The 24,371-nt window shown below is 43.0% G+C and overlaps 1 protein-coding gene across 2 annotated transcripts in view; it reads left to right on the plus strand.

Moving 5' to 3' along the window:
• Positions 1-1,463: 1,463 nt before the first annotated feature.
• The window catches only part of LOC121549961 (partitioning defective 3 homolog), a 439,443-nt gene continuing 416,535 nt past the window's right edge, over positions 1,464-24,371 (plus strand). For both annotated transcript variants that reach the window (XM_045206775.1, XM_045206776.1), the window contains exon 1: positions 1,464-1,852. In XM_045206775.1, coding sequence (XP_045062710.1) covers positions 1,733-1,852 — 120 coding nt within the window. In that variant the 5' untranslated portion in view covers positions 1,464-1,732. The remainder of the gene's footprint in view (positions 1,853-24,371) is intronic.

Genomic DNA, 24,371 nt, shown 5'->3' on the forward strand with positions numbered 1-24,371 from the left:
CCCTAAACTGAGTGAGAGGGAGGATATTCGTCAATGGCCTGTGTTCCTTAGGAGCTGTGGGCTGATGCCAAGAAGTCATTCACAATTCCCAATATATGCTATTGCATAGCCCTACTGCTGGAGAGGAGGAATATTTACAGGTGCTTACAAAAATGTGCATAACATGAGAAACTGTTCAAGTTGAGGCCATTAAACACCTTTTTAGGCAAGCATAGAAAGAGCCTTAGGGATTTTGTACACTAAAATAGATTGTCTATGCTGTAAAGGTTACTGACATGGGTTTATTATTATAATGAAGTGAGAGTAAACTTTGAAGCGCTGACCCGGGCAAAAAATAAAACATTTAAAACTTCAACAGTCTTGCCTGGTGTGATGTTTTCTTTGCACATTAAGAGACTGTTTAAGGACCTGATCATTCTCCCAAAAATCTATTAATGAAAATAGAATAGAGTAGAACATAACAAAATAATGTAGAAAATAACAGAATAGGCTAGAATGTAATAAAATACAAAAATATACAACAACATGCAATAATTTCAACGATTTTTGTGAGTTACAGTTCATATCAGGAAATCAGTCAATTGAAATAAATGAATTAGGACCTAATCTATGGATTTCACATGAATGGGCCTGGGAGGGCATAGGCCCTTCCACTGGGGAGCCAGGCTCAGCCAATCATAATGAGTTTTTCCCCACAAAAGGGCTTTATTACAGACAGAAATACTCCTCAGTTTCATCAGCTGTCTGGGTGGCTGGTCTCAGACAATCCTGCAGGTGGAGGTCCTCGGCTTGCGTGGTTACACATGGTCTGCGGTTGTGAGGCCGGTTGGTAGTACTGCCAAATTCTCTAAAATGACATTGTAGGTGGCTTTTGGTAGAGAAATTAACATTCAATTCTCTGGCAACAGCTCTGGTGGACATTCCTGCAGTCAGCATGCCAATTGCACACTCCCTCAAAACTTGAGACATCTGTGGCATTGTGTTGAGTGACAAAACTGCACATTTTAGAGTGGCACTTTATTGTCCCCAGCACAAGGTGCACCTGTGTAATGATCATTCTGTTTAATCAGCTTCTTGATATGCCATACCTGTCGGGTGGATGGATTATCTTGGCAAAGGAGAAATGCTCACTAACATGGATGTAAACAAATTTGTGCACAACATTTTTGAGAAATAAGCTTTTTGTGAGTATGGAACATTTCTGGGACCTTTTATTTCAGCTCATGAAACATGGGACCAACACTTTACATGTTGCGTTTTTGTTCAGAATAGAATCATCAGCCTCTACCTAATCAGTAAGGAACAGTCCTACATGACGTGTCCATAATAAAATGCCCAGCGATGACACACGGCTCCAACTACTACTAACTGTTGGAATTCTGAAAGAGACTTGGGAAGTTTCGGTTCATGGTGAGTCACCACAGTACTCGTGGTCACCAGCGCGGGGAGAGAGACTCCAGTCACGCAACCCTCCCAGTACTGTGCTGTGTGTGATTGCCCCGATGCAGGCAGGCTACACGTCCAAGGAATAGGATCGTAGTAGGAACACTTTAGAGAACAGGTGGTCGGTAAAACGTTAACGTTTAGACGGTATGAGGAGACGATGAAGATTATTGCTGTCTGCTTGTTTGGAATACAATCTTTTTGACACAAAAGGAAATTCATAATTTGAACATTACAAAGTAGTGAGGAATACACCTCAACCGAGGCACATCGGGATTCGGGAACTAATATGAAAGTGACAGTGTGTTTTGGGAGAACCAGGGTGGTGGTTCCTTGTGGCAATGGAAATATTAAAGTTCACAGTCTTATCGAACAAGCCGCCATGAGGTATAAAAAGGCTATTGCGAAGGTAGGACATGTTTTATGAATTTTTGCAATGGGTGTTTTTGCTCTTCTGCGGTAACGTTGTAGCAAGCCCGGTGCGGTTAACTCAATATGGCGATTTTCTAGGAGAAAGATGGAGAAGGGGAATACAGAAATCGTTATTGGTTGAATGATTGATTGATCGACATGATTGACGTGGAGTGGCGCTAAAAACAGGGTGATGCACAAAGTTGCACAAGCCTATCCCATAGATAGCAAATCCTAACATGTGAACATTGTATCAACTGTGGCAACAATGTTACAACAACATTAGGTGCAAATTATAAATATGTTGTCGAATTTATATAAACGAGTCCTCACGCCTAAATAGTGTAGCCTATAACAATGCAATTGCATTCGTCCACAGCTGTTATGGCAACGATGAGCCCACTTTGCTAGAGCAGAGCAGTGGTGGGCTACAGTCACAAGAAGCTCGAGTGTGCGTTGTGTGTGTGTTTTTGGACTGATAAACCGTATCGGACGGTGAATGTGATTGACAACTATCAATCACTGTGTCATTTCGCGCCACAACGCAAAGTTCTCACGGGTCTACAATCCTGAATTCAGGCTTCCTGGATTGCGCAGGCAGGGCCTGGAGCGGAGGTGGGAGGTGTTTGTACCGTTCGAATATTCTATATTCCTCTGGAACTGGTCTAATCAAACGCACTCATATTGCAATATTTATTCATAACCTACCATACTATTGACGTGCATATCTGACAATTTATCATAGGCCTATCAATTATAGTCTAGAATTGATTTAATGTTATCATATTCATGAATAGCCCTAGGCTACCACATATTCATCAACTGCACCGACATTTACGCAAGAGTTTTCCACATTATTTACTAATGTTTAAAACCTTAATCACTTATGTTCATAAATGCATGGTCTAGACTAGTTTATACTTTTTTAACTTCATAGTCCATGGTGCACAGATTGCCTAGACTGATCCATCTCCCCACATGTGTTATTTAACAAGAACACTTCCATTAGTATTGCAATCAGAAAGGGTTCCTTCACATTTTCGAAATTTGTTTCCTTTATTTCCTGAATTTAAATAGCCTATCAACACTAAGCATCTGTTAATAATACTCTTAAAAGGCTTCTTGTTTTAAGTGCCAGTGTGCCAGGCTGCCAGCCCAGGGATGAATAGGGACTAATTGCATTTCCCTTTGTGGCACTTTAATGGTCAGGTTTAGGCTCATTAAATTACTTCTGAATTAATTCAAATTTGTTGCTATGGCCGGTGCCAACATTGACTGGCCCCTGAACATTGTGTGACAACATTACTATTGGAGTCACATCACTGGGACCTTTATTTAACAGAGCTCTGTTTAAATACTTTGGTGAACAAAAGCTGGTATTGCAAAGATATTTCTTTACAGGGAGCTGTTTTTGCATGGAAAATGTGTCAATATTTTTAGAGTGAGAGAGTGAGAGTGGAGAGAGGTTGGTTTCACAGTGAGGACAGGAATGAGGTTGGGGAGTGCTTAAGATTGAATTATGTTATAAAATGTTTCAGTTTCGTTATTGAATTGCTTGTCAAAGAGAGAAAGAACAAAGGAAAACTGTCTCAAATGAGGTCCCTCATTTCCTGGCTTCAAACTGAGAGGTAACTCTAGATTGAACCAGTATGTCCTCACTATTCAATTTGATGAAGCCCATGTCTCTTAAATGACAACTTTTTACACAAATATACATTTTCACAATCAAGCGCTGTCACTTCAGGCACCATAGACTCTTGGTAGGCTACCTACCTCACATCTTGACACCTCATTCTACACAGAAGGCCACTTTCTGTTCAGCACATGCTGTGCAGTGTGATGTCAAACATTGACTTGGTTCATATAACTACGAACTCCTGCCTCCCTCCCTTCTCCACGGACTTGTAACACAAACACCAACACACTCCCCTGATCGGACATGGTTGCTTCTTTTCAATGGTTCAGCAGAATGGAGGCGACTGCTCCATTGATCTAGTAAGTGTAGGTTTTCCCTCTGGAGTTCTACTTTGCCCTCTATCCTCTATAAACACTAGACTATATTAAGGCAGCCTCTCTGCCGGTAGCATGGATATTAAGGCAGCCTCTCTGCCGGTAGGCATGGGTACCAGTCTTTTTAGCTAACATTCCACTCCTTGCCACTCCTGTCATTTGCCAAAGATCTTTATACACGTTTTCGGCAAATGACAGGAGTGGCAAGGTGTGGAATGTTAGCTAAAAAGACTGGTACCCAGATTAGTCTGCCAGGGCTTAACACGATGGAACCTGAGCTTTGGCACCATCAGAGGCATCATGCCCATTGAAGCTGTGAAGAGACACACTTCACACAAACTGTGAAGAGACAGGCACACACACAGCATTTGCAAACACATGCTAACACACGCACTCTACACACACATACATTTATTGTTCTTTTCCTGTGTTATTGATTTTGTATTGTAGATATGTTATGGTAGAGTAGTAATAATGTGTTGTGCTATGTATTGTTTTATTGTATGTAGTTGTGATTGGACCCCAGGAAGAGTAGCTGCTACCTTGGAAACAGCTAATGGGGATCCGGAATAAATACAAATACAAAACTGAAGAGGCCCCACAAGTTTTCTGAGCAAAATTATTATAAAAAAAGTAAAACATTATTGGACATAGAAGACTGTAAAATCACAAGCAAACCAGCTCCAAGTGATTTTAATTTTGGAAATCTGTTCCAAAGTATTCCCACGCATAATAGATATATGTGATCCTATACAAATGTAACCAAGGTTTGAAATGATTATGATTTAGACAAATATTATATCTGTTTGGGCTTCTTGCGGTCAATTTGCAGTCTACAAATTATTAGTAATTATGTTCCGGCCCCCTGACCACACGCTCAAGAAAAAATTGGCCCGCGGCTGAACTAATTGATGATCCCTGCTCTACTACCTCTCATATTAGTTATGGGAAATTCAAGCTCATCTGCTTCTTATGATTGTGTTTTTAATAACTGTAAAAACCATTCTCTGAACCAGTCTTGATTGTGTTGATTATGTGATGTGCCTTTTAACAGTCTGATCAGTGTGAAGGAAGCTGCTGCTCTCAGCATGTTGTGTTTGTGTGCATGTGTGGTGTATCGGGTTGGATACTGCGTCTTACAGAAATGTCTGTGCAAAATGATACATATTCTGTTTTATTCTATGCTGCCCATTCTGAATAACACAGAGTCAGACTGTCTGATGGGTATCTGGCAAGCATATGCTCTCTCCTCTACTTTCCTGAGCCCCAGCCTGATTGCGGCTGTCAGTGGTGAACCCAATCAAACCGAGTCAAAGTGTCCCGCTGTCTGTTATCGTCACAGCAGGAGGAGAAGAGCCAGGCAGGCTGCTTTAGTAGGAACCAGCCTTGGCTTCCCTATTCTCAGTGGTACCACTTGGCTGTGTGAATCACCTACTCAAGGACTCTTAAACTCAGCCAATGAATGCAGAGTCATGAAGCATTGGCTTTTAATTGATGCTGTTCTTGGCTTTCAAGAAGCACTTGAATTCAGTGTAGGAGTTGAGATATATATATTTTTACTGTTGTGGTGGATGTAGTCTGCTCAGTGAGTAAGTCATGAATCAATTGATTCTCAGGAAATGACTTTTTTTGTTGGGAAATTGACTATCGAAGGTGTCGTAACAAATGTGAAAATTAAGTATTTTAATTTGTTTTGAAAATGCTGTGGAGAGGAAACATCACATGTGGTGAGCCTATTTTATAAATACTGTATGTCTGTCATTAACTGTTGAGAATCACCAACCTGTTTGACTCGTTTGCAATGTTGCCATACAATCCATGTCCTTTTTCATTACCCTTATGAAATTATGTGGAGTCAGGACTTGTTAGGACAGGATTAGCTGAAATGTTGAGGTGAGAACATTGTTAGGTGGACAACACTATAATGCTACGTATTCACCCAGGGCTTCAGTGCTGTCGTGTGAAGTGTCATGTGGCTCAGTGCCTGGCCCGAAGACAGTAGAGAAGAGCCACATTATAAGGAGCTCTGTTTGTTTGTCTTTCATCTTCAAATCAGCTCTGTGTGTGTGTGTGTGTGTGTGTGACAGACACCCATGCATCATCCTTTTACTTATTTTATTACACTTCAAGATAATGATGAACTAAGCTTTCTGTGGTAAACATGAATACAGCCACATAAATAAATAGAAGACCATTATAACACATCTGGTGGAATCATCTGGGGAGATCACAGGTTTTAGGTTAACCAGGCTCAGTTGGTCAGGAGTTCATATTCGTATTCGATGTGGACGTTTTAGATAGTGGTTGGAATCTTTTGTACCCCTAATTCCCTGTGTCTTTACATTGTTATTCTGTGGGGCTACGCTTGATCTATTCCACCTGCCCCTCATAACACTGTCACCGTATGTGTCCTTACAACCCTACTCAGAATCCTCCCTTTGTCTCCTAGACCAACATGTCTCACATCCTATTCTGGATGAATGAGCTCTGTCATCTCTGCCCCCTAGCCTCCTCACCCCTCCCAGAGGCAGCCAATGACCCTTTACCTCTAGAGCCCAGCCAGACTGGCTCCTGGAAGTCCTTAGCCCCGATGCAACTTGAGTGGACTGAAATATCTAGGCTTTCCATGACTGAAAACTACAAGGAGGCAAAGGGAAGCATTCATGATCTGAGTACTGTATCAATTCTGTGGATCAGCAGAAATCCTGTGGATAACAGAGTTAAGGTTTCAATTCAGGAAGTAAACTGTACAGGGTTGAGGTCTATGCCTTTAAAATCAGGACATAAACTGAATGACCCATGAGGAACATTTGAATTGGAATTTAAGTTTACTTCCTGAATTGAAATGGAATTGATCCCATCCCTGTACTTCCCATTGATATTCCAGTCAGGATGTAAATGTGGGAATGCTGTGCTGTAATCCTTGGCTATTCTCAGTCAGTGAATGGAATTAGGAGAGAGCCAGCTGCGTTTGAAACACCACTAGGGAAACTGGGATGAGCCAGTGGAATGTATGTCAGTGCTCTGCTCATTGGCTCTGGTTCATCACCTCATTACATAAGACCAAAGCACTTGAGTTATGTCAGAGCTGTTACAACTGACAAATGGGGACATTATGGTAATATCACCTTATATCACTGGAACCACCATAAATAGGCCTCCATAGTATAATGAGATGTTTCCTGACTGACTGATGCAACGGTGGTCAATAAGTAATAATCTGAGTCCCAAATTGCACCCTATTCCCTATATAGTGCACTACTTTTAAACAGGGCCCATAGTGTAGGGCACTTTATACTGTAGGTAATATAGTGCCATTTAGGACACTGTCATAGGCCTAGTTCATTTTCACTACATGATCAGGGACAGGGGGCTAGTTAAAGGAATAACCCAACAACATCTTATCCCCTTCAGCTTTCACACAGTCCCCGGTTCTCTTTCCACCTGGTTAAGTAAGCGCTTCACTCTCCTGTCCTTCCGTGCTAGTTCCTTTCAGGGGAATAGCATCTCCTGTCCTTCCGTGCTAGTTCCTTTCAGGGGAATAGCATCTCCTGTCCTTCCGTGCTAGTTCCTTTCAGGGGAATAGCAGCGTGTCTTTGTCTCCAACACAGTCCTCACTGCTGCAGAAATCATGAGTTGAGCTACCCAGCTAGAAAGGATGTGCACTGCAGACCCGTGGTGAGACATGAGCTAAAACTTTAATGCGATCCAATTTGTTTAGTAGTCAGTGTTTAGTTTGGGTCAAGCATCATTCAAGGTAATTTTCCTCTCTCCGAGAACTAGTGCTGGAACATGTAAAGGCTACAGGCAGTGTCTGCTTTGTGAAATTATAGGAGTGAAACAGTTACAAAAACAGAACATCCTGTTCAAACAAGATAATTTAAAACTGATTGAACAGTACAGTGTGTAAAACCCTACAATTATACTTCAATACAGAAAAAGGAGACGCCATACTGTACTGTACAGTGCACATACAGAATGCTCCATAATGTGAATTCATAAACCAGTGAATTCTAAATAAACACAGTTCAAGTCAGATTTCCCATTCAAACAGAATACAGAATGATGTTTGTGTCCTCCCTGGGTCTGTGAGTGACACATGGTGGAAGTTATTCATCTGTGGGTCTATATGGTTCAGTATGGGGATCAGAGTGTCATGTAGGCATTATAAAGGAATTATAAAGGCACCAGCTGTGGTCTGGCCTTATCTAGTACAGCCCGGGGTCACGCTAGGGACATGAACCTGATGACTTTCTAGCCCTATTCTTTGGTTCACACACACACATTTTGACCACAACGTAGTATGATCAATAGCATAGTATGGTCAGTTAAGACTCAGACACACCAATAGCATTTGCCGGCCGAGAGTACTTAGCAGTTTGAGGGCAGAGAGTACTTAGCAATTTGAGGGCAGAGAGTACTTAGCAATTTGCAAACTGAGTGCGAACCGAAACACAGCGTGCCAAATGATCGTCAGACCAACAGCAGATCAACGTTTGGTGCGATGTGAGTGGTCTTTTAGGTCATACAGAGTTTGAATATTTCTGAAGACTGACTTTGTTGTTTCTCTGTTCATTTACATGCCCTCATTAATAATTGATTTCCATCTCTTGAGTGGTCAGTCAGTCAGCAAGACTATACATCTGCTAAGTTTCGATTGTAATGGTGTGTATGGTAATACATACTAATGCTGAATACTATACATGATAGTTAGCCTTAAAGGTCCAACGCAGCTGTTTTTTATCTCAATATCAAATCCTTTCTGGGTAAGAATGAAATACCTTACTGTGATTGTTTTAAATAAAAATGGTCAAAAAGAAACTCAAATAGCTTCTGAAAATAATTTTGCTAGGACTGTCTAGGAGTGGTCTGAGTGGGGAGGGGAAACTTAAAACTCGATGTTATTGGCAGGGAGGTTTGGAACTAACTAATTTACCGCCTGGTGTTGTCACCAGGCAGGCCAAAACTCCATCCCACCAAAACAGCCTGAAATGTCATGCAGTCTTTTCAAACAGCTCTTAGACTAAAAGGGAATTTCACAGTATTATCCCAACCTCATAGTGTCTAAATAAATATAAAACACAGGAAAATCTAGTTTTTGACTGCACTGGGCCTTTAAATATTGCCCTTTAAACATATAACAGACCAGCTCAGAAAGGCCTACACTGGGCTTATTATTTCGTTTTGGATCTCAATGTTATCTTGTTTATCACATAATCAAACAGTCCTATTAAAAGGATTGGTATTAATTTGCTGTAATTTCTCTCTATTTCCTGGACCCAGAATAAGAAAATCCCTGATGCATTGAGCCATTGAGAAACCAAGGTGGCCTTGACAGAGAGTGACGTTTGATCTATCATCCCACTGTTGGAGCCAGTCGCTAAATGAGTTGTATTAAGGATAGTGTGGCTCCAGGAAAGCCTACACAGAGTGATGGCTCTGACATGCCAAACAGGAACTCTGGATAGCAGTGTTTTCTATCCCACCTGTGGCCTTGCATGGAGGAATCCTGATTAGCTGATGGGCTGAGACAGGCACGGGTAATCATTACCTTGGACTGTTGAGGATCACAGCAGCTATGAATGCAGCACACACACACACACACACACACACACACACACACACACACACACACACACACACACACACACAGCTAAATGGAAGGTTACACTTTCCTTACAGAAAAAACTAGTTTTGCACATGTAAAAAAAAATGTTACGTGAGATCATGTAATGATATTTCACATGAAGGTTCACGTGACCACATAATCGTGGATTCACATTTTCAAATTTTTATATATTTTTTTAATTGAATTTCACAGGTGATGCGCTGCAAATGAAAATGAGTTGTTAGGATAAACAGTGCTTTTAACATAGTATTTTCTACATATATATATGACACACTTTGACATACATGATTACATTGTGTATGTTTATATATACAGTCATTCTTATTCAACATGTCATCACCTGGGATTTGAACTCTCAACCTCTTGGTTCACGGCATTCTGATCTTCCTGCTACGCGACTATGTCTGTGTCAATGACTGATTTAACATGTAATCCTAGTCTACACTTTCTACTTAAGTAAAGTAAATCTCAGTTTTGTTAAAAATACACTCAAGAAAAACTATTATATACAGTTGAAGTCGGAAGTTTACATACACCTTAGCCAAATACATTTAAATTCAGTTTTTAAAAAATCCCTGTTTTAGGTCAGTTAGGATCACCACTTTATTTTAAGAATGTGAAATGTCAGAATAATAGTATAGAGAATGATTTATTTCAGCTTTTATTTATTTCATCACGTTCCCAGTGGGTCAGAAGTTTACATACACTCAATTAGTATTTGATAGCATTGCCTTTAAATTGTTTGACCTGGGTCAAACGTTTCGGGTAGCCTTCCACAAGCTTCCCACAATTAGTTGGGTGAATTTTGGCCCGTTCCTCCTGACAGAGCTGGTGTAACTGAGTCAGGTTTGTAGCCCTCCTTGCTCGCACACACATTTTCAGTTCTGCCCACAAATGTTCTATAGGATTGAGGTCAGGGCTTTGTGATGGCCACTCCAATACCTTGAATTTGTTGTCCTTAAGCCATTTTGCCACAACTTTAGAAGTATGCTTGGGGTCATTGTCCATTTGGAAGACCCATTTGCGACCAAGCTTTAACTTCCTGACTGATGTCTTGAGATGTTGCTTCAATATATCCACAATTTTCCTTCCTCATGATGCCATCTATTTTGTGAAGTGCACCAGTTCCTCCTGCAGCAAAGCACCCCCACAGCATGATGCTGCCACCCCCGTGCTTCACGGTTGGGTTGGTGTTCTTCGGCTTGCAAGCCTTCCCCTTTTTCCTCCAAACATAACGATGGTCATTATGGCAAAACAGTTATATTGTTGTTTCATCAGACCAGAGGACATTTATCCAAAAAGTATGATCTTTGTCCCCATGTGCAGTTGCAAACCGTAGTCTGGCTTTTTTTATGGCGATTTGGAGCAGTGGCTTCTTCCTTGCTGAGCGCCCTTTCAGGTTATGTCGATATAGGACTGTTTTACTGTGGATATAGATACTGTTGTACCTGTTTCCTCCAGCATCTTCACAAGGTCCTTTGCTGTTGTTCTGGGATTGATTTTCGCTTTTCGCACCAAAGTACGTTCATCTCTAGGAGACAGAACACGTCTCCTTCCTGAGCAGTATGATGGCTGCGTGGTCCCATGGTGTTTATACTTGCGTACTATTGTTTGTACAGATGAACGTGGTACATTCAGGCATTTGGAAATTGCTCCCAAGGATGAACCAGACTTGTGGAGGTCTACACATTTTTTGGGATTTTCCCATGATGTCAAGCAAAGAGGCACTGAGTTTGAAGGTACAGTGCAAGTATTCATCCCTCTTGGCATTTTTCCTATTTTGTTGCATTACAACCTGTAAATTAAATGGATTTTTATTTGGATTTCATGTAATGGACATACATAAAATAGTCCAAATTGGTGAAGTGAAATGAAAAAAATAAATTGTTTCAAAAAAGTCTAAAAAATAAATAACGGAAAAGTGGTGCGTGCGTATGTATTCACCCCCTTTGCTATGAAGCCCCTAAATAAGATCTGGTGCAACCAATTACCTTCAGAAGTCACATAACTAGTTAAATAAAGTCCACCTTTGTGCAATCTAAGTGTCACATGATCTGTCACATGATCTCAGTATATATACACATGTTCTGAAAGGCCCCAGAGTCTGCAACACCACTAAGCAAGGGGCACCACCAAGCAAGCGGCACCATGAAGACCAAGGAGGTCTCCAAACAGGTCAGGGACAAAGTTGTGGAGAAGTACAGATCAGGGTTGGGTTATAAAAACATATCTGAAACTTTGAACATCCCACGGAGCACCATTAAATCCATTATAAAAAAATGGAACGAATATGGCACCACAACAAACCTGCCAAGAGAGGGCCGCCCATCAAAACTCACGGACCAGGCAAGGAGGGCATTAATCAGAGAGGCAACAAAGATACCAAAGATAACCCTGAAGGAGCTGCAAAGCTCCACAGCGGAGATTGGAGTATCTGTCCATAGGACCATTTTAAGCCGTACACTCCACAGAGCTGGGCTTTATGGAAGAGTGGCCAGAAAAAAGCCATTGCTTAAAGAAAACATTAAGCAAACAAGTTTGGTGTTCGCCAAAAGGCATGTGGGAGACTCCCCAAACATATGGAAGAAGGTACTCTGGTCAGATGAGACTAAAAGCTTTTTGGCCATCAAGAAAAACGCTATGTCTGGCGCAAACCCAACACCTCTCATCACCCCGAGAACACCATCCCCACAATGAAGCATGGTGGTGGCAGCATCATGCTGTGGGGATGTTTTTCATCGGCAGGTACTGGGAAACTGGTCAGAATTGAAGGAATAATGGATGGCGCTAAATACAGGGAAATTCTTGAGGGAAACCTGTTTCAGTCTTTCAGAGATTTGAGACTGGGACGGAGGTTCACCTTCCAGCAGGACAATGACCCTAAGCATACTGCTAAAGCAACACTTGAGTGGTTTAAGGGGAAACATTTAAATGTCTTGGAATGGCCTAGTCAAAGCCCAGACCTCAATCCAATTGAGAATCTGTGGTATGACTTAAAGATTGCTGTACACCAGCGGAACCCATCCAACTTGAAGGAGCTGGAACAGTTTTGGCTTGAAGAATGGGCAAAGATCCCAGTGGCTAGATGTGCCAAGCTTATAGAGACATACCCCAAGAGACTTGCAGCTGTAATTGCTGCAAAAGGTGTCTCTACAAAGTATTGACTTTCTTGTTTGTTTCACACACAAAAAATATTTTGCATCTTCAAAGTGGTAGGCATGTTGTGTAAATCAAATGATACAAACCCCAAAAAAATCAATTTTAATTCCAAGTTGTAAGGCAACAAAATAGGAAAAATGCCAAGGGGGGTGAATACTTTCGCAAGCCACTTGATTACTATTTACTGTCAGTGGTCCACATTCAGTGTTTACTAAAACAGTGTTTTCCTGATCTACGATTGGTTCTCCCTCTCAGAGGTTGCAAACATAGCTCCATATCTGTCGCACAGGGTGTGAAACCTGGGCCCATTGACAAGATGGTTATATCCAAGCCTACACCAAAACGCATGGCAAGTGTGGTAAGCTATGAAGTTGCTGTAATTTATTGTTTAAGATCTCATAATTTCTGTCTATTAATTCACTGATCCTGTATTTATATGTTGTACACTATAGAAGCACACTGTACACAGGAATGGTTTGACTGTTGCCGGATCTCTCTGTGCTGAAGGTGGAAGAGACCTACAGGCATTTCCACATGCTGGACAAACTGCTGGGGAAAACCATGGGCATGACTGTTGACAGGCCTCGAGTGGACTTCCGGGTTGGTGCAGAAGGGGAGTGTCCTATCTTACCAGCAGCCGAAGCTTACTACTAAGCACATTAAACTCCAGCAAGATGCTCCACCAAATCCAACCCTACCTCTCGTCGACTACCAGCTTGGCCGAGCGCAGTGCATGATTGTTTCCCATGGAGTGGCCACCTTTTGGGTTGGTTGAAATAAAGTGCTCCAACGTAAAAAAAAATATGTTGATATAAATATCTGCAAATGCAACACAGCACTTTTACCCTACGGAGGAGCCATGCGTACTATTGGCAGGTGCAGAGCACGCTACTCATGACTGGGCTAGAGTGGTGTGACTGTTGTCTATGCCCAGGAAGATGTGCTTGTGCAGCGACTGCACCTTGAACCCGAGGTCACAGGGGTGATCAGAGAGAAGGCAGGCTCCTAGTATTCCAACGTGTACATGCAGAAGTACATTTACATTTACATTTTAGTCATTTAGCAGACGCTCTTATCCAGAGCGACTTACAGGAGCAATTAGGGTTAAGTGCCTTGCTCAAGGGCACATTTACGTCATTTAGCAGACGCTCTTATCCAGAGCGACTCACAAATTGGTGCGTTCACCCTATAGCCAGTGGGATAACCACTTTACAATTTTGGGGGGTGGGTAGAAGGATTACTTTATCCTATCCCAGGTATTCCTTAAAGAGGTGGGGTTTCAAATGTCTCCGGAAGGTGGTGAGTGACTCCGCTGTCCTGGCGTCGTGAGGGAGCTTGTTCCACCATTGGGGTGCCAGAGCAGCGAACAGTTTTGACTGGGCTGAGCGGGAACTATGCTTCCGCAGAGGAAGGGGAGCCAGCAGGTCAGAGGTGGATGAACGCAATGCCCTCGTTTGGGTGTAGGGACTGATCAGAGCCCGAAGGTACAGAGGTGCCGTTCCCCTCACTGCTCCATAGGCAAGCACCATGGTCTTGTAGCGGATGCGAGCTTCAACTGGAAGCCAGTGGAGTGTGCGGAGGAGGGGGTGACGTGAGAGAACTTGGGAAGGTTGAACACCAGACGGGCTGCGGCATTCTGGATGAGTTGTAGGGGTTTAATGGCACAGGCAGGGAGGCCAGCCAACAGCGAGTTGCAGTAGTCCAGACGGGAGATGACAAGTGCCTGGATTAGGACCTGTGCCGCTTCCTGTGTAAGGCAGGGTCGTACTCTCCGGATGTTGTAGAGCATGAACCTGCAGGAGCGGGTCACCGCCTTGATGTTGGCGGAGAACGACAGGGTGTTGTCCAGGGTCACGCCTAGGCTCTTCGCACTCTTGGAGGAGGACACAGCGGAGTTGTCAACCGTGATGGCGAGATCATGGAACGGGCAGTCCTTCCCCGGGAGGAAGAGCAGCTCCGTCTTGCCAGGGTTCAGCTTGAGGTGGTGATCCGTCATCCATACTGATATGTCTGCCAGACATGCAGAGATGCGATTCGCCACCTGGTTATCAGAAGGGGGAAAGGAGAAGATTAGTTGTGTATCGTCAGCGTAGCAATGATAGGAGAGGCCATGTGAGGATATGACAGAGCCAAGTGACTTGGTGTATAGGGAGAAAAGGAGAGGGCCTAGAACCGAGCCCTGGGGGAAACCAGTGGTGAGAGCACGTGGTGCGGAGACAGCTTCTCGCCACGCCACTTGGTAGGAGCGACCGGTCAGGTAGGACGCAATCCAGGAGTGAGCCGCGCCGGAGATGCCCAGCTCGGAGAGGGTGGAGAGGAGGATCTGATGGTTCACAGTATCAAAGGCAGCAGACAGGTCTAGAAGGACAAGAGCAGAGGAGAGAGAGTTAGCCTTAGCAGTGCGGAGAGCCTCCGTGACACAGAGAAGAGCAGTCTCAGTTGAATGACCAGTCCTGAAACCTGACTGGTTTGGATCAAGAAGGTCATTCTGAGAGAGATAGCAAGAGAGCTGGCCAAAGACGGCACGCTCAATAGTTTTGGAAAGAAAAGAAAGAAGGGATACTGGTCTGTAGTTGTTGACATCAGTGGGATCGAGTGTTGGTTTTTTGAGAAGGGGAGCAACTCTCGCTCTCTTGAAGACGGAAGGGACATGGCCAGCGGTCAAGGATGAGTTGATCAGCGAGGTGAGGTAGGGGAGAAGGTCACCGGAGATGGTCTGGAGAAGAGAGGAGGGGATGGGGTCAAGCGGGCAGGTTGTTGGGCGGCCTGCAGTCACAAGTCGCAGGATTTTATCTGGAGAGAGAGGGGAGAAAGAAGTCAAAGCATAGGGTAGGGCAGTGTGAGTAGGACCATCAGTGTCATTAGACTTAACAAACGAGGATCGAATGTCGTCAACCTTCTTTTCAAAGTGGTTGACGAAGTCATACACAGAGAGAGAGGAGGGGGGGGATTCAGCAGGGAGGAAAATGTGGCAAAGAGCTTCCTAGGGTTAGAGGCAGATGCTTGGAATTTAGAGTGGTAGAAAGTGGCCTTAGCAGCAGAAACAGATGAAGAAAATGTAGAGAGGAGGGAGTGAAAAGATGCCAGGTCGGCAGGGGAGTTTAGTTTTCTTCCATTTCCGCTCCGCTGCCCGGAGCTCTGTTCTGTGAGCTCGCAATGAGTCATCAAGCCACGGAGCTGGAGGGGAGGACCGAGCCGGCCGGGAGGATAGGGGACACAGAGAGTCAAAGGATGCAGAAAGGGAGGAGAGGAGGGTTGAGGAGGCAGAATCAGGAGATTGGAGGGAGAAGGATTGAGCAGAGGGAAGAGATGATAGGATGGAAGAGGAGAGAGTAGTGGAGAGAGAGAGCGAAGGTTGCGGCGGCGCATTACCATCTGTGTAGGGGCAGAGTGAGTAGTGTGGGAGGAGAGCGAGAGAGAAAAGGAAACAAAGTAGTGGTCGGAGACATGGAGGGGAGTTGCAGTGAGATTAGTAGAAGAGCAGCATCTAGTAAAGATGAGGTCAAGCGTATTGCCTGCCTTGTGAGTAGGGGGGACGGTGAGAGGGTGAGGTCAAAAGAGGAGAGGAGTGGAAAGAAGGAGGCAGAGAGAAATGAGTCAAATGTGGACATAGGGAGGTTGAAATCCCCCAAAACTGTGAGGGGTGAGCCATCCTCAGGAAAGGAACTTATCAAGGCGTCAAGCTCATTGATGAACTCTCCAAGGGAACCTGGAGGGCGATAGATGACAAGGATATTAAGCTTAAATGGGCTAGTGACTGTGACAGCATGGAATTCAAATGAGGAGATAGACAGATGGGTTAGGGGAAAAAATTGAGAATGTCCACTTGGGAGAGATGAGGATTCCTGTGCCACCACCCCTCTGACCAGATGCTCTGGGGTATGCGAGAACACATGGTCAGACGAGGAGAGAGCAGTAGGAGTAGCAGTGTTTTCAGTGGTAATCCATGTTTCCGTCAGCGCCAGGAAGTCGAGGGACTGGAGATTAGCATAGGCTGGGATGAAGTCAGCTTTGTTGGCAGCAGAACGGCAGTTCCAGAGGCTGCCTGAGACCTGGAACTCCAGGTGTGGGGTGCGTGCAGGGACCACCAGGTTAGAGAGGCAGCAGCCACGCGGTGTGGGGCGTTTGTGTAGCCTGTGCAGAGAGGAGAGAACAGGGATAGGCAGAGGCATAGTTGACAGGCTGTAGCAAATGGCTACAATAATGCAGAGGAGATCGGAATGAAATGAACTAAACATCTGGGAGAGTAGAGAGCAGGGCCTCCTCACCAAAAACTTCTACCTCAGAAACTATAATTGTTTCACTGAACCACCCGAACAAAAAACTCTACCAACTTCCACCTTTAGAAATCAGAATTGTTGTGAACCACAGCGGTTCAATGTTTAAAGGAATAGACTCAACCCACTTTATTCAGCTAGCTAACTATGACACCATAGCTAACTAGCATGCTAGCATCCAAAAACACACAGTTTAGCACCAACACTTGGTCACAACAAACCACCAATAGTGTGTTAACACACTAAGCAGATAATTCGTGTCCGTGTCTGTTGGCTAGCTAGCAATGGCCACTGTGTTGACCTTGTTTGAAGAACGGCTAGCTAGCTAGCTTCGTGCTACCCTCGCACCGCCGAAAAACAATGCCAACCCACAGTAACTACCCACAACAGCCCACGATGCCTAGCTATGACGCCATAGCTAACTAGCATGCTAGCATCCAATAACACACAGTTTAGCACCAATACTTGGTTACAACAAACTACCAAGAGTGTGTTAACACACTAAACAGATAATTCATGTCCGTGTCTAGTTCCTTTCGAACGCAGCAAAAATTAAACGTTGGCTAGCTAGCACATTAACATTGGAAACAACTCTCCACCGTTGCACTAAACAGATAATTACCAATAAACGTTACCAGTAGCTACCCGCTAGCTAGCTAGCATACCAAGAGTGTGTTAACACACTAAACAGATAATTCATGTCCGTGTCTAGTTCCTTTCATAACGCAGCAAAAAAATTAAACGTTGGCTAGCTAGCACATTAGCTAGCACATTAACATTGGAAACCACTCTCACCATTGCACTAAACAGATAATTACCAATAAACGTTACCAGTAGCTACCCGCTAGCTAGCTAGCCTCGTGCTTCGCCGGGCTCCGCCGTAACAATACTTAAACAATACGTAAACAATACTTACCTACAATAATTGCCTACGGAAACCTACAATAACTACCTAAATAACTACCTAAATAAACTACCTACCTACGATCTAAATACATGGTTTAAGCTTTACTCAACACCATATGAGAAGCCAAGCTTACCTCCTGCTAGAGAAAACACAACCTCTCCCGACGAATAGTACCTTATGACCACTTGTCTGTGAAGACACAGTACTAAATCTGTTTCAGCCCAAGTGCAGTCCCACAATGTGTGAAGCCCTTACATTGAATTGAACTCATTTCTTGTTGATGATTGATTTGTTATACAGTTTTTTGACTGTGCTGTCTGTGCATCCACTATTGGTTGATTAAATAATACCAAAATTATAGTTCAATGTGTTGTATATTCATATAAAAAATATATTTATTGTAACTGTATCTAAATGTTTTGTGTTTGGAATAGAAATGTCACTTCAATGTGTAAAATTACTAAAATACTCTTGTCTTAAACTATATGTGCAACTGGGCAAGGATACTCTTAATCAGGATAGGTTTACTTTAGGAGGATTAATGAGACTGGAAGCAAACCTAAACTGGCATATTTATTTACAACTGGTAAATGGTAATCCAATGATAATCGACATTTAAAATAACGTCAATGTCAGTATCACAAATAATTGAATCAAAATGGCATGTCAATATCAGTATAACATATAAATTCGTCAGCATCAATATAAACGATGAGTAGTCGAATTTCGCTCCTTTTCCCTCGACGCTGAAGCAAACACCTGATTGCACAACGGTGTCGTCACACCAACCACACGGGTCTGCATCTCACACCTCCACACCAACCACACGGGTCTGCATCTCACACCTCCACACCAACCACACGGGTCTGCATCTCACACCTCCACACCAACCACACAGGTCTGCATCTCACACCTCCTTGGCCCATTTCTTGACAAGAGCTCTACACTGGTAGTTGGAGAGCAGGCATGCCACAGTGAAGAGCTGGTTGATGCTTCCTGCAATAGCTAGGGGAATGTTGGCGTCAAACAACTTGTTCTCCTTAACCCTCCGAATCACCCGCTCCACATGGATCCTCAGGCAAGCGATCTCTTCTGTCTGATGAACTTCTGCTGTTAGTATTTGGTTCTGTTTTGAGAGGAATGGGGGATGTTAGACCTTCTCTGGTACAAGGTCATTGATGGGGAACCCGTTGTTGGCCATTACTGCCATGTCCTCGTGAGAAGGTGTTGGATGCCTGACTGTTTGAAAATGTATTTGCCGCTGATTGTGCCTGTGTACAGTGAGGACACAAAGGTGATTGTCCATGAAGAGCTATTCCCACTAATGCCTTCATTGTGCGGTGGGATTTGTAGTTGGAGAACATCTCACTCTGCAGCAGAAGAGAGGTGCTGTCAACAATGACCTGCGTGTCTGGGTAGCTTTTAAATTCCTCCGGCAAGTTGGCCTTCACTTCCAGCGTGTATAGGAAGTTGGCCCAAGTGATGATGATGATCCTACTGACTGTAGAGGGATGGATGTGAAAGTGTTGGCCCAGGTCTCTGTCCTTCAACCCCAGAGCGAGATGTGTGAGGAAGAGGAATAGCTCATCCACTTGCTGCAACGTCTGTATCTGTAAACACAGTCAACATACAGTGTGAACTATAATTGATTAGTTCGATGTCATTGCTGTACATTTTTATCACATCATTGTTATTAGTTTTATAGGGCCTGCACAGCCATTTTGTAGGTGGCAGCATAATGTTTTCAGGAGCTTGACTGTGGATGCATCGTGTGTGTATTTGATGTACACAAAACATTAAGAACACCTTCCTAATTAATACTTTTTGCCCTCAGAACAGCCTCAATTCGTCAGGGCATGGACTCTACAAGATGTCGAAAGCGTACAACAGGGATGCTGGCCCATGTTGACTCCAATGCTTCGCCAAGTTGGCTGGATGTCCTTTGGGTGGTAGACCATTCTTGATACACACGGAAACTGTTGAGTGTGAAAAACCCAGCAGCGTTGCCATTCTCGACACAAACAGGTGCACCTGGCACTTACTACCATACCCCTTTCAAAGGCACTTAAATCTTTTGTCTTGCCCATTTACCTCTGAATGGCACACATACACAAAGCATGTCTCAATTGTCTCAAGGCTTAAAAATCCTTCTTTAACCTGTCTCCTCCCCTTCATCTACACTGATTGAAGTGGAATTAACAAGTGACATCAATAAGGGATCATAGCTTTCACTTGGATTCACCTGGTCAGTCTATGTCATGGAAAGAGCAGGTGTTCTTAATGTTTTGTACACTCAGTGTATATTGTTGTATTGTGTATTTCATTTAACATACATCACATTCTCAAGAAAATTATTATTGATAATAACACAATGTTGCAACTGATTTACTACTTGAAAACGATCAAACTCTTACGGAGTACTTGGATTGAAAAGTGACCTTATTCCTCTGAGTTGCTCTTGCTGCTCGAGTAACGCACACAAGCTTGGCAGTTGCTGGCTCAATCAGTCTCCAAAAAGCTACAAGATGGTCATAACTGGAAAATCTGTTTGAAGAATGAAACAATAGAGGACTGATAAGATCTCAGCAATAGCATACATTTCATCATCAACTACCTATTGATACCATACAATACAAGTTATGTTGGTTTAGAGTCATCAACCTTCCTAGTGTAGAATCCTATGTCCTCATCTGATCCCACAAACCCTGCAGATCAAGACAGTCAGAAGTTGTTATCTCTTCCAGCTCTCTCCCAAGCCTAGCTATCTATCTCACTCTGCAACTCCTCCTGTTCAGACCAGGCCAAGTCAACAGCCAAGTCAACTGCTGCTGGCTCAGGTACTGCACAGTAGTTGTGGTTCTGGGAACACAGTCCATATCATCATCATCAACTTCATCTCCACCATCCTCTGCATGGTCGATGTGCCATTTCTCTCTCTTCTCCCAAACACTCGGCCTTGAGGGAAGAACATAATTGTTCCAATGGAAAAGAAGAGGCACTGCCTCCTTCCTCAGATGATGCAGCTCTCCCGGAGTTGGCTCAACTACATCTTCAGGAAGGAAATGTCTGCCAGAGACCTTAGAGCTTTTCCCAATGGTGAAGTTCTCGCCAGATATTATCACCCACTTCTTTCGTAGCTCATCATCGGCAGGGAAAGAGTGGAATGACAGACTGGATAAGAGAGGAGCTGCACAGCGGCACACAGCTATGTTCAGAGGAGCTGACCTCTCTTCTCTGAAATATTATCCTATCTTTCTTCAGGGTACACGTCTTGATCCTCTTCATGTTGATGTCGTTACGTTCCAACTGCTAGCTAGCACCTATCAGCTATTGTTAGCTAGCTAGCACTAGTTGCAGCCACTTGAATTAGAGAATAGTACATTTGAAGAAACTAACAAACACACACAATACTAGCTATACTACACTACTTATACATACAAACAATTATATATATATATATACACACAGTGAGGGAAAAAATTATTTGATCCCCTGCTGATTTTGTACGTTTGCCCACTGACAAAGACATGATCAGTCTATAATTTTAATGGTAGGTTTATTTGAACAGTGAGAGACAGAATAACAACAAAAAAATCCAGAAAAATGCATGTAAAAAATTTTATACATTGATTTGCATTTTAATGAGGGAAATAAGTATTTGACCCCTCTGCAAAACATGACTTAGTAGTTGGTGGCAAAACCCTTGTTGGCAATCACAGAGGTCAGACGTTTCTTGTAGTTGACCACCAGGTTTGCACACATCTCAGGAGGGATTTTGTCCCACTCCTCTTTGCAGATCTTCTCCAAGTCATTAAGGTTTCGAGGCTGATGTTTGGCAACTCGAACCATCAGCTCCCTCCACATATTTTCTATGGGATTAAGGTCTGGAGACTGGCTAGGCCACTCCAGGACCTTAATGTGCTTCTTCTTGAGCCACTCCTTTGTTGCCTTGGCCGTGTGTTTTGGGTCATTGTGATGCTGGAATACCCATTCACGACCCATTTTCAATGCCCTGGCTGAGGGAAGGAGGTTCTCAACCAAGATTTGGCGGTACAGCTCCATTTTGGTCTCATCTGACCACAACACTTTCACCCAGTTCTCCTCTGAATCATTCAGATGTTCATTGGCAAACTTCAGACGGGCCTGTATATGTGCTTTCTTGAGCAGGGGGACCTTGCGGGTGCTGCAGGATTTCAGTCCTTCACGGCGTAGTGTGTTACCAATTGTTTTCTTGGTGACTATGGTCCCAGCTGCCTTGAGATCATTGACAAATCCTGCCATGTAGTTCTGGGCTGATTCCTCACCGTTCTCATGATCATTGCAACTCCACGAGGTGAGATCTTGCATGGAGCCCCAGGCCGAGGGAGATTGACAGTTCTTTTGTGTTTCTTCCATTTGCGAATAATCGCACTAACTGTTGTCACCTTCTCACCAAGCTGCTTGGCGATGGTCTTGTAGCCCATTCCAGCTAATGGTAGGTCTACAATCTTCTCCCTGACATCCTTGGAGAGCACTTTGGTCTTGGCCATGGTGGAGAGTTTGGAATCTGATTGATTGATTGCTTCTGTGGACAGGTGTCTTTTATACAGGTAACAAGCTGAGATTAGGAGCACTCCCTTTAAGTGTGCTCCTAATCTCAGCTCGTTACTTGTATAAAAAACACCTGGGAGCCAGAAATCTTTCTGATTGAGAGGGGGTCAAATACTTATTTCCCTCATTAAAATGCAAATCAATTTATAACATTTTTTACATGCGTTTTTCTGGATTTTTGTTGTTGTTATTCTGTCTCTCACTGTTCAAATAAACCTACCATTAAAATTATAGACTGATAATTTCTTTGTCAGTGGGCAAACATACAAAATTAGCAGGGGATCAAATACTTTTTTCCTCACTGTGATATATATATATATATATATATATATATATATATATATATATATATATATATATATATATACAGTTGAAGTCGGAAGTTTACATACACTTAGGTTGGAGTCAATAAAACTAGTTTTTCAACCACCACAAATGTCTTGTTAACAAACTATAGTTTTGGCAAGTCGGTTAGGACATCTACTTTGTGCATGACACAAGTAATTTTTCCAAAAATTGTTTACAGACAGATTATTTCACTTATAATTCAGTGTATCACAATTCCAGTGGGTCAGAAGTTTACATACACTAAGTTGACTGTGCCTTTAAACATCTTGGAAAATTCCAGAAAATGATGTCATGGCTTTAGAAGCTTCTGATAGGCTAATTGACATCATTTGAGTCAATTGGAGGTGTACCTGTGGATGTATCTCAAGGCCTACCTTCAAACTCAGTGCCTCTTTGCTTGACATCATGGGAAAATCAAAAGAAATCAGCCAAGGCCTCAGACCGCTCAGGAAGGAGACGTGTTCTGTCATCCTAGAGATTAACGTACTTTGGTGCAAAAAGCGCAAATCAATTCCAGAACAACAGCAAAGGACCTTGTGAAAATGCTGGAGGAAACAGGTACAAAAGTATCTATATCCACAGTAAAACGAGTCCTATATCGACATAACCGGAAAGTCCGCTCAGCAAGGAAGAAGCCACTGCTCCAAAACCACCATAAAAAAGCCAGACTACGGTTTGCAACTGCACATGGGGACAAATATCATACTTTTTTGAGAAATGTCCTCTGGTCTGATGAAACAAAAATAGAACTGTTTGGCTATAATGACCATCGACCATGTTTGGAGGAAAAAATGTGGAATTGCAAGCCAAAGAACACCGTGAAGCACGGGGGTGGCAGCATCATGCTGTGGGGGTGCTTTGCTGCAGGTGGGACTGGTGCGCTTCACAAAATAGATGACATCATGAGGAAGGAAAATTATGTGGATATATTGAAGCAACATCTCAAGACATCAGTCAGGAAGTTAAAGCTTGGTCACAAATGGGTTTTCCAAATGGACCATGACCCCAAGCATACTTCCAAATTTGTGGCAAAATGGCTTAAGGACAACAAAGTCAAGGTATTGGAGTGGCCATCACAAAGCCCTGACCTCAATCCTATAGAAACTCTGTGGGCTGAACTAAAAAAGTGTATGCGAGCAAGGAGGTCTACAAACCCGACTCAGTTACACCAGCTCTGTCAGGAGAAATGGGCCAAAATTCACCCAACTTATTGTGGGAAGCTTGTGGAAGGCTACCCGAAACGTTTGACCCAAGTTAAACAATTTAAAGGCAATGCTACCAAATACTAATTGAGTGTATGTGTATTAAAAAACATTTTCAATGCATTTGATATATTTTTTAAATCATTCAATACAATATTTTTTGTTTACATTTTTATTTTATTTTCAGTTTGAACGTGCATTACTTAACTTTCGAAGAATAATAAAAATAAAATAAAAATTGCATTCTTTTTTCTTTTGGATCAATTCCTTTAAACTCAAATTGGCTCCATACAGATGGCACTCTTAAAAAATAATAATAATGTGGATCCCCATGTTGTCACATTTATTTCACAATCGATCAGGTTTTCACAAGCTCAAATTTGTACTTTCATGGT

This window comes from Coregonus clupeaformis, chromosome 23 (genome assembly GCF_020615455.1).
Source record: "Coregonus clupeaformis isolate EN_2021a chromosome 23, ASM2061545v1, whole genome shotgun sequence".
Lineage (NCBI taxonomy): Eukaryota > Metazoa > Chordata > Actinopteri > Salmoniformes > Salmonidae > Coregonus > Coregonus clupeaformis.